Source organism: Struthio camelus, chromosome 26, assembly GCF_040807025.1.
Source record: "Struthio camelus isolate bStrCam1 chromosome 26, bStrCam1.hap1, whole genome shotgun sequence".
NCBI lineage: Eukaryota > Metazoa > Chordata > Aves > Struthioniformes > Struthionidae > Struthio > Struthio camelus.
In genome coordinates this window covers 60,001-71,367 of record NC_090967.1, presented here as the reverse complement: position 1 = coordinate 71,367, position 11,367 = coordinate 60,001, and the positions used below count along the sequence as shown (strand labels likewise).

Genomic DNA, 11,367 nt, shown 5'->3' with positions numbered 1-11,367 from the left:
TGGGTCACCCTACTGGGATGAGGACAAAGCAGAGGGGACATGGTGGTCCCCTAGGCCCCTCTTCCTGCCCCGTGTAGCCAGTGCACGGGCCAGCTCACTGCAGCAGCAGAAGCGGAGTCGCCAGATCCGGTGCTAGAGGTGCTAACCAGCAACTCCCAGCTGTCTGCAGTGCCACCGCTCCCCAGTGAAGGGACCCTCCCTCCAAAGGGGGTCAAGGGCGCGCGGACACAGGGCAGCCCTCGCAAACCCCAACGGGCGCAGGGATGCAACATGGGAACCGGCCGCTCTGGCACCCCCAGCTCCTATTTCCCTGCCGAAGCAATGGGAGCCCGGAGTCAGCGCCGAGACGTCCCAGGCAGAAACACACTGTACGTAGCCTGTGTATTCATATATAGTAAAAAGTCTTTATTAAGAAGGCTTTGAAGTCAAAAAATAAAACTCTTGATACAATTTTCATAACCGTCAAGTCAGCTCAGCAAATATATAATCAGTACTTTAGCCATGTAAGGTTAAAGGTCCGTTATTTTCTTTTTAAAATAAAATATATCTTAGTTTTTAAAATTTATTCAATAAAGTACATATTTTCCTATAAATTCCCTACATATACATAAAGAGGTAAAAAATAAAAAAATAAAACAAAAGAAAAACCAACCACAAAATAAAAAGGAGATAGAAATTTGTTTGTTTTTTTGCGACGTGACATGGTCATCATGCCCCTCTTTGTCCCACAAGCTGCCCCCACCCCAGCCTGGCCCCTCCAGCCAAGACCTCTCTCCTTTCTTAACACATTTTGGGCAGTTTTCACATTGGCAAAATAGAAGATAGACCTGTGTTACAAAAAAAAAAAAATATATATATATATATATATATATTTATAGAACCATCAGGAATCATCCAAAAAAATAACTACATACAAAAAGAACGGACGACAAAAAAATTATAATAATAATAGAATGCTTTTAAAAAAATAAAAGACAACCCTTGTGTGTCCTAAAATAAAAAGTGCAACCGGACCTTTTCTTTCTGTTTATTTAACTTTGCAAACTGAATACTGTTATTTGGAAAGGACTGTTGAAGAACAGCTGGGCTTTCTCCTCCCAGCTGCCACAGCCAGGTTAAGAGTTAAAGCTATTCTGTAAACATTTGTTTTTTTTTCTCTCTCTCTCCTCTCTGCAACTTCATGCCCCTCTTCCTCAATCGTTTTCTTCCGTTTTCTTCCCTCCCTTCTTCCCCACCCCTCCCGACCCCTTTTGTTTCATTCATCCTTCCCGCCCCCACGATCCTTGCCCTCCAGCTTTCTATCCAGCAAGAAATATCATCTCTTTTCCCCCTCCCGCCCCATGTCCCCAGTCTGATCCGTTAAATAAAAAGGTTGATTTAAACAGTTAAAAGTCCTTAAAAAGCTGCGTTGTAGGGAGTAGAGGGGGAGGGCCGGCCGCCCCGGCAGCAGGCGGGTGGCTATGAGAAGATGTGGATGGCTTGGGTGGCTGGAGTGTGGCAGGCAGGACACTCGGGCTCGGCTTTGCCGCAGATGCGCATGGCGCACTCCATGCAGAAGAGGTTGTGGCCACAGGGCACCAGGGCAGCGATCACCTCGCTCTCAAAGCACACCATGCACTCGCGGGAGCTCTTGCGGTGCCCGTCAGAGCTGCTGGAGTCGGTGGGTGAGCCCGAGGCGGCCGAGATGCTGCCAGGCAGAGAGGAAGAGGAGGAGTAGCCCGTGCTGTTGGAGAAGGATGAGAGCGAGCCTTGGGTGGGCAGCCAGGACAAGGTGCTGACGGGGTCGCTCTGGATGCGGCGGGCTAAGGGGTGGTCCAGGGCCACACCGCTCTCGGGGAGGGTGGGCGAGTGGCGCGGCGTGGCTGTGCCGCTATTGCGGCGCTGCGAGCTGTTGATGGAGGAGCAGCTGCTGAAGGCCTGCAAGGGGTTGCCAGAGCGCTCAAAGGGTGACCAGATGGTGGTGGGCGTCGTGAGGTCGAGGGCCAGGAAGTCGAAGCCGAAGTCGCACTCCTCCGAGCTCAGCGGTGCCTGGGGCTCGCTGAAGGTGAAGCCGCTGCTGGTGCTGTAGGGGCTAGTGGGGCTGGCATCCGCCACCCGCCCGCTGTAGTAGGACTCAGTGGAGGTGCTGCCCAGGGAGCTCAGGCTGTCATTGCGGAGGCTGGACGAGGGCCGCCGGGCAGGGTTGGGGGCTTTAGCCCACAAGCTGGCCGTGCTGCCCTGCAGGTCAAGGCACACGTCGGTGCCGTTGGAGTGGAAGTCGTTGTCGGCGTTGACATCGATGAAGGAGCCTGTCCGCATGGTGATGTGTGCCTCGATCTCCTCCCGAGCTCGGTCCACGTTCTCAGGCATGCCCGTCACCTCGAAGACGGGCTCCTTGTCCCGGCTGGGCGTCACGATGTAGGTGTGCGTCTGCTGCTGGATCCGCTTGATGGTGGCTCCCTTGGGCCCCACGACCAGCCCCACAACGCGGTACGGGACCCTCACCTGGATGGTGGTCTGTCCCGGCAGGTTGGGGGGCCCTTGCATGGCTCCTGTCAGCCCGTTCACTTTGTTGCGTGTCGCCCGGATCATGGAGAAGTGCTCGGCAGCCGAGAGAATCTCCCTTTTTGCCATCTCCACATCCTCTTTCCGCCCGGTGACGATGAATACGGGCTCCTCGCCCCTGACCGGCGTCTTGATGTATGTGTTGGTCTTGGCGCGCAGGGCTTTGATTTTGCAGCCTGCAGAGCAAGCAAGAGATGGGAAAATGACATGTCAAGGCTAAGAACTCACTGGACTTCTCTGCCCACCGCCCAGCAGGGAGAGGTGCAGAACCAGCAGGTCTCAGCAGGTTCCTTTGGTTCTGCACCTGCAGCAAATAAACTAAATCAAAACAAAATAAAACACCCTTGGAGAGAGGGGCCTCCCATTTCAATTGCAGCCAGGAATCCATGGCTCTGCCCTGGGGTGCGACACAGGCTCATCCGAGATGCCCAAACCTCCTGGCCTCCGCCCATTCCCTTGCCACCACCTCCTCCCCACAGGGACTGAGGACCTGCTGGACACTGGGGTAATCCAGCACAGCTCCTGGGGGCTTGGACAACCCACAGGGAAAGAGTGAGGCCGGGGCAGGCAGGTGTCTGCCCGGCCAAAGAGGTGCAGGAAAAAGAAAAGGACACTGAAAAAGGGAGAAAGGAAAAGGTTTGTTTGGAGTTTGCAAATTTGTCACCACCTCTCAGACAGCAGCTAACCCTGAGGAACAGCCATGGCAGCACTCCCAACAACAGCAGCGACAGCCCTGGAGAGAGGGGCTTGTTCGGGCTCCCCACAGGCTGCGCAGGGCGCTGCGGCACAGCCAGCACCGCTCCCGTCCCCGTCACAACTCCCTCCAAGCTCCTCTTCCCGTACGGACGCAACGGGATGCTTCACCCCTCTGCTCCCTCTTGCCTGCTCCTGCCTCCAACCTCACCATCTGGAGGAGCTGCTCAGCAGAAGAGGTGTTTGGGGCAGGGGTGCTAGCAAAACCCCGGACACGGCAACACTGGTGCTCCCATTTCTGGAAAGACCTGCTGCTCTTCCCCAAAGCCCCAGCCCCACTCAGCCCTGCTAATTGCATCTGCTCTGTCTGCACTCCAATACATGCACTTAATTAAATTCACATGAGCCAGGCATACCACACGGGGAGATGAGCCCAGGCGGCCGCCCTGTGCTCCCGGCATGTGAGGCAAAGCCTCCACCTTGTCTCCGCCTCCCCATGCACCCACCTCCTGGGCTTTGCATCGTGCCCAACGTGCCCCAAAGCAAAGCCTGGAACCCACAGGGCAGGAGCTGAATGAATGGAGCCAAAAGATTGTCCCTGTCCCTTGCTGCTGTTGCAAAGATCCCCAGTGATCAACAGCCGCATGTGGCCAGGGAGACCTCAGTTCTGGCAGACAGCCACAGCCAACCCAGCTACAGCTGCCCAGCCGACTCCCCTGCCGACTCCTCTGCCAACAGCTCACTCCTCTTCCTCCTCCCAGCCTCCCATAGAGGAAGGGAAGGGCTGCTCTGCTCATTGCAAGGCTGGAAAAAATCCAGAAGCCCCAGAAGGTTGAAGTGACTCAGCCAGGGCCAGGGGTGGAGGAGGAAGTCCAGGCAGGTCTGTCCCAACCAAGCTGCACTGGATCTCAGCTGCCTTTTGCCACAGCCAGAGAGCTGAGCCCAAACAGATGCTGCGCTATTCTTACAGACCAGAGTGCAGTGCATTTACCAGGGCATTAAGTATCATGAATAATTGAAAGTAAAAAAAAAAAAAAAAAAGTCAAAATAAGCAAGCAGCAGCTGTTCTGGGTGTTACATCTTGGCTTTTCAGCTGCTCTGACCCATCTGCTAGCCACATCCAGCCCACCTGCCCCGGAGATCCTGAACATGGGAGTGGGACCTGGCCAGGGCTGGAGGAGCCGACGGGAGATGAAGGTGTGACCAAAGCCTTGTGCACGCACAACTGTTCTTCGCTCAGAGGGAAGCAAAGGGCAAGGAGAAGGAGAGACAGTGAAGTCTAACCGGCCACAGACCACAGGGAAAGCTGAGGCTGTGCAGCCTCGAGGTCGGCGCAAAAAGAGATTTGGGCAGACGGGTCCAAGGTGCCTCACAGTGCTGAGGACGTTAGCCCTGGCGTAGCTACTCCCAGCACGACGCAGCTCTCCTTGGCACTGCCAAGCGGATAAACTTGGTCCCCGTGGGTGAGCATGGCCGCCAGGCACCAGGGCAACTCAGGCAGTGGAGCGACACCACGGCACGGCACTCAAAACTGCAGCCGAGACCCACGGAAAGTCTCTTAAGCAGCGAGAAAAGCCAGTGTCTCCAGGCATCACCTCTGAAAACCTTGAATGCAGCTTGCACCAGCCATCGCTGCAGCTCACCTCAGCCCCTGCCCAGCTCCCTACACCTCCGTTCTTTGGGCTGCTTGGTGACTCTAAGCTAGAGGGGAACATCTCCCCTCTGCGGTCCTGCTGCCTGCAAAGGACTTGACTTGAGGATGGCGACAGGCTTGTTCAAGGTGAATCTGGGAGGGGAACAGGGAGATAAGTAGCCAAATACAGCTGGGGCAGCAGAAAAGCAGCCAAGCTCTCTCAGCAGCTCCAGAACAGAGCAACTATCTGGATTTCATACTCATACAGGTCACAGCAGAAGCATTTGGAGGCCATCTCCCAGTGCTCGCTGCAATCTAACAACTGTTCCACCTTGCATCGCCCCAGGGATTCATTCCTGGCTCAGGGCAGTCGGGCAAGCCTAAATACATCCCTTCTCGCAACCTGCTGGACTCTATCAGGTAGGTGCAGGGCTGGAGACAGTGCAGACCCACCTGGTTCCCATACCTGCTCCCCGGGATCCAGGGAAGCTGCGGAGCGGCCACGGGAACATGTGGAGGAGGAATGCAGGTGGAGCAGGGTTTGTCCAGGCTTTTCCTAATTTAGGACAACAACTGGAAGGTGTATTTATGGCTGGGAGCAGCATGGGGATGGGGAAAGCAAAGGAGCTAATGGCCCAGTCACTGGGGCAGGGCAGAATCAGCAACCATCAAAGTCAGGCTGTTATAAGCAAGCGTGTGCCAGGCTTCGCAAGGCTGTCGGGAGCGGGAACCTCGGAGTCCCATGTTCCTCTCCCAAATTTATTCCGGCACCTGCTACAAGCTCTTTCCCTGCTCCATGGCTTGACCAAATGAGGTCAGCATAACAGGTGTTAGTAAAATTAAGCACAGGGCTTGCAGTCTCAAGGAGATGCAGCCCATGAGGGTTTACCTCATTTTCGGCAGGGGACAAGCGAGGGACACCAGAAGCCAAGCAACTGTCTGAGATGAGTATGAAAGATGCTCTTTTGGGACCCAGCCCGGTACTGGGATGTCTGCACAAGCAGCTCTTATGCAGCTCCGCTGCCCGACTTTTCTGGGGTGTAACGTGGAAACCAAATCATCTCTCTAGCGCATGGGAGCCATTTCGTCCTGCTGCTTGGCTGCTCAGATCCCCCGTAAAGTGTCCATCTCACACGACGAGGGGGTCCGCAACAGGGAGATCCACAAAGGCTGGCTTCTGCCTTCTTCGTGCACCATCCTTTGCCTCATTCCTGGGCCAACCAGCCCTGCTGTGACCGAAACCGCGGCTAGAGCTCTCCCAGAGAGATAGAGGCTCTCAAATGGCCAACGTGGCACTGCATCAGCTGTGGATCAAAGCCATTGAGTCTCCTTACACATCCAGGTCCCCCCGACACTTTCATTGGTGACGTATCCCCAGGGGAGATGCTGCTTGAGGGGTTGTGATGAAGCATCGGAGATGAAATCGGACTCAGACCCCAGACCCAATTGTTCCAAAAAGAGGGATGTAAAGCCTCAGAGTTCATACCAGAAAGTAAAAAAAAATTGCCCGAAGTGAAATTTTTCTTCATTTCTCTACGAGCTGGGTATGGATGTGTCCTCCATAGGCTGGGTGGGGGGTGGGAGAGGCTGGAGGACAGCTCAGCCGTGGGGTTCACTCCAGATGTGTGCCTCAACCAGAACAGCTCCACACTTGGCCGAGCATGGAGACACTCATCAGCAGAGTGGCCGAGGGGGAGCACCAGGTGCCCCAAGGCAGAAACCCCCCAAGCCTTCAAGCAACCTGGTTTCCAGAGCCAACAGCAGCAGCCAGGCTCACACAGATCAGCCGTGTCGGCTCTCCTCCCGCGATGCCACCGGCTCTCTGCTGGGAAAGTCGTTCGGGCTAGGGGGACGCGGTGTGTTTGGCACCCTGTAACGGGGTGAGCACGAGGCTGACGGCATCTCCTGCCAAACAGCATGAGTGGCAGCCAACAGATACCCCGCACAGCTAGGGACACCTTGTCACGTGGCCCAGGTGACACCTCTGGCTGGACAAGGAACAGGGAGCCACATGGGGGTCTGCCAATCCCTCTCGTCTACAGTTTAAAAAGCCATCCTCTGGTTCAGTAAGCAACGCTTTCGAGAACCATCATCAAAGAGCATCAAAAGCTGCAAGGAGCTCCAAACAGTGCTGGGATCCGCTCAGTGGCTGTTCCGCACTGACAGGATCGACCGAACCAATGCTACCGTGGAGCTCGTGGCCAGCACAAAACGGAGGAAGAGTTTAAATGGCTGCTCCTTGCCAGCCCTTCCTAGGGCAAAGCCAGAAACCTGGTTTAAAAATTAAAGGGGTACCCAGCTCAGGCAGCTCCGCCCTCAAACAAGCAGGGCAGGAGCAATGCACCCGGCCTGCAGATCCAGCCGCTCGCCTTCCCCGGCGGGCACAGGGCACCGCTGCGGCCATTGTGCTGCCCATGCCGCGGCAGCCAGCTAGGCTGCAGAGCAAAAGGCAGCCGAGGTCAGGGCTGCGATTCACAGTGGGGCAGAACCCCGGTGGATGTGGGGAGATGGGATATCCTGGTGGGGATGCTCGTAGAGGCAAATGGAGTCTCCTTGCTGCCCGCAGCTGCCAGGTCCCCCCGCAAAGGTGCACAGGGGTTTCCCAATGTTAAAAACTGAGGCGCAGGAAAGGGAAGCCGCTCACTCACAGCCACGTCAGCGCTCGAGCCAGGAATAGTGCTCGCATGGCTCAACTTAAGGAGCCTTTATTGGTGCAACAAGCAGCCAAGTGCTCTCAGATGGGCACTCGGGGATGCAGTGGGAGCAGAGCTTGCCCACCCGGGACACAGCTGGTCCATGCAGCCTGACCAACCCCGGGCAGCCCACAGGCATCAAGCAGGGACCAACCAGTCCTGCTGCATTCCCCCAGTACTTAACTCCACCCCAGGAGCCACTGGCTGGCCCCTGCCTGCCGCGCGGGGGGCTTCCAGGCAGCCAGTCCCTGGCTGCAATGCCCTAAAAGTCACAGCCACGAGCAGGAAAGGAAGTGGGCAGGTTCCTGGGGCTTTGATTTAGCAAAGCATTTAAATGCATGCTGAGCAGTGAGCTAAGGGTCTGCAAACACATGCCACCTCATACTGATAGGACATCCATCAAATCCTCATGCTAGCAAGCAGCTAAGCCGAGGCTGCTCAAAGAGATGCTAAAACCTACTTATGGCCAAGTGCCCCAAAACATGCCTGATGAACCCCAGATATCCAGACTTATTCACATTGCACAACACACATGTGGTTTAACTGGCAACCTGCAACTGGGGGAATAAACTGTACCAGTAAGAGACATTTTTATATTTTCTCTATCAGTCTCAACACGCCCCCACCCAAGCACACTGTGAAAACCCCCATCCCAGATGGCTGCATCCATCTAAAGTCTACGCAGAGCTGAGCGCAGCCCCGCTGGAAAGGAGGCCAGGCTTGATGCTGAACTGAACCGGGGCTATGGGCAGGATGGGGTGCTCCGCAGAGGCTCCCGGTGTCGTTGCCGAACCCCACCACCAGCGTGCCTTCACCCCGCCACCAGATAAAGCGCCTTGCCTCAACCCAGTGGAAGTGGCTGGCATTCCCTTGTGGGGGGGCCCAGGGCTGACGTGCAGCAGTAATTACACATTATGAGGGAGGAGGGAAATGAGGTGCCAGACTTCGCTACAAGTCTAAGAATAAGGTAGCCTTAAAAGCATGTTTCAGTCTTCCCCCCCTCCAAAAAAAGAGGCAGAACCAGGGGAGCTGCAATCAGAACAGAGCCCTTCTCACCGCACTTGCTCCAGCTTGGGTTTCACCAGAGTCCAGGCTCAGTCTCCAAGTTAGGGCTCTTTGGGAGAGCTCTGAACCCCCCAGGGGCCAAATTCATGAAAACCAGTGGCACATGCACAGCTGCAGGCAACTAACCTCATCCTGGGGGTTTTGGACATGTACAGCATGACCAAGTCCTGGTGACGAGACAAAGCCAGATATGGCGGTGAAGCCCCTCGCACCGCTACCCACCTCTGCCTGCAGGGATGCCACCAACAGCTGGGTGCAAGCTGGACGCTCCTCTCCCAATCCTCCCATCTCCAGCCTCACACCCCTCTCTCCCTCCCTCGGTCATCAGCTATGAGCCACTCTCTGCCAGCCATGCATAGCTCCCGGCACACTTTGCTTTGCAAAACTGCCCTATGGATCTACAACACCAACAGCGCTCTGGACCCTTCTCATCTGCCCTACGGTTGAGAAATTACCAGTGGTTTAGTACAAGACACAGTGACTCTGCACGGATTCTCCCTTGGACGAGGCAGTGATGGAAGCGGCAGGGCTCCCTGAAAGGCAAAGCACACCATGTCTTCTGGGTAGAGGTGCCAAAGTAGCGTTTCCCTTCCCAAACCAGGCTGTGATGGTAATAGAGGGAGCTGAAGGTCCCACCAAACAGATGTGGGGTCAATTCAGCTGCAAAGGTTTAGGATCACCCCTGGTCCAAGCTGTTACCCCATCACACCACCCATGGTCACCTACCCTGACAGCAGCCGACAGGACCACAGGGAAAACGCAGGGTTGGGACTCAGCAGTCCCTGAGGGGCGAAAGCATCTTTGCTTGACCAGGGCTGGTGGGGCCACATGGGGGCTGCTCTAAGCCTGGCCTCCGTCTCTCCAGGCTCACATGGGGAAAAGAGCACTGGATGAAGATGGCTGTTCTCCCTGAACATAATCTCCTGGCACCACCACCAAAGAGAGGCACAGTCAGATCAGGGCTGCAACTATTTCAAGAGCCCATGAAAACGGGCAGAGCACAGCCTGGGGCAGTGGGTTGGAAAGAGCCTCTCCACCTGGGCCTAGCATTAACCCAAGCAACAGATAAGAGAAAAACCCACTGCAGCATGTGACACCCTGCTAATCTCTTTGCTGGTCCTGAGTATGGCTTGGCCAAAGCCTGCTTGGACACAGCATGGCTTCCTCTGCATACAGGCTGTCCTTCTGGACAACACCAGCTGATTACCCTGGCCCATGGCTGGGCCACAGGTCCATTTGCACACATAGCTTTGCGCAAGGCTTGCAGCACCCAATCCTGAGCTATAAGGACCCAAGGAGCAACAAGGATGAGTCTTTGGTGGCATTAACTGGCAGGACCATTTCCTTCTCAGCACCAGTGCAGACTAATATCTTGCACTGAGCCCTTTGGAGCATGTTACGTGCTGGGAAGACATTGCACCTCCTCTTCCCCAGCTGTCCAGCCGCTCCTCTCTGTTCTCAGCCCCTGCATTACGGAGCTCCCCATTCCCCTTGCTACAGGCAAACAGCACCAGCACTGGACGTGCCAGGACTTAGGGCCAGATGCGGAGAAGAACACGTTGCACCTCCCTCACATCTCATCTCCCCTCTTGCTGAGCATTTCTTTCCACCTCTCTGCAAACAGTAATTAATTCACCCTCACCACACCACTGCAGGAGGCAGGCACATCACACCTTTGTTTCTTCTCCAGACACTGGGAAAAATGAGGCAGGGAGGCTGGGCTCTTTGCCCCAGGCCAGAGAGGAGGAAGCTGGTGCCAGAGCCAAGATTCACAGGCAGATACTTCAGCAACCAGATCAATTTGTGCTACCGACTTCAGGAGTTTCTGGCTCTGCTAAGACCAAGAGGTGGGAGGAGACAGCCAGGTCAGCCTAAAAGGATGTGGTATGATAGGCAGAGGACAGTACAGAGACACAGCCCAGGGCTCAGAAGGAAGAGAAAATTCGTCTTGCAGGCCCAGCAATGTGCTGCAAGTTTACAGGTGCTCCGGTTGGCCCAGAAACTGGGCCTGGCGGTCTCTCTATGCATCTTCCAAGCGCAGAAACACCCACCACGCTCTGGCAGGGAGGAGAGCTGCTGGATTTCATCCTTTCCTACATCTTCCTTCAAGCACTCCAGTGTTTTCTACAAACAGCAACTTTCCCAAATCCTTTGCAAAGCTGAGAACAGTCCCTGCATCACTGATGGGGAAGCTGAGCCCAGCAGAGAAGCAGCGGCTGGCTCAGGCTCACGAGAGGCATGTGGGGTAAGAGATGAGAGCAGAGCCCGGAGCCCTTTGGCTGCTCTGGCCAGCATCACCCTCTTGGCCTCATCAGGGCAGGAGATGTTGGAAACATCTCCACCAGAAGCACCAACGAAGCCCGGATACCAGGAAGACAACCCCAGCACAATGCCAACCAGCACAAGTCTGCAATCCCCAGCCCATCGGGTGCTCCACATCTCCCCCGTTGCTGGCACGAGTTTGATTATTTGATTATTATTCTATTTTTGCTGGTTAGAAAGATCAGTCCACATCACTGCAAGCCCACAGACCTTTGCAGAGACAGTCCCTCCCACAGCAAGATTCATGAATGGGCTTGCATGCAAAGGCATGACCACATAAGCCTGCTTGGCCACATTGCCTTTTGGCAGTCACACAGGGCCATCTGAAGCAACCAGAAGGCAGAGGGACGAGAAGGGCCTCGGATCCCAACTCGCACATACTGGCTTCATACCATCACCACCGCCAATCTGGATGAG

At 55.4% G+C, this 11,367-nt stretch overlaps 1 protein-coding gene across 1 annotated transcript in view; it reads right to left on the bottom strand.

Moving 5' to 3' along the window:
- Positions 1-419: 419 nt before the first annotated feature.
- Positions 420-11,367, bottom strand: part of MEX3D (mex-3 RNA binding family member D) — a 14,908-nt gene continuing 3,960 nt past the window's right edge. Inside the window, exon 2 of the mRNA XM_068919736.1 lies at positions 420-2,720. Within this exon, the coding sequence (XP_068775837.1) occupies positions 1,459-2,720 (1,262 nt within the window). The 3' untranslated portion in view covers positions 420-1,458. The remainder of the gene's footprint in view (positions 2,721-11,367) is intronic.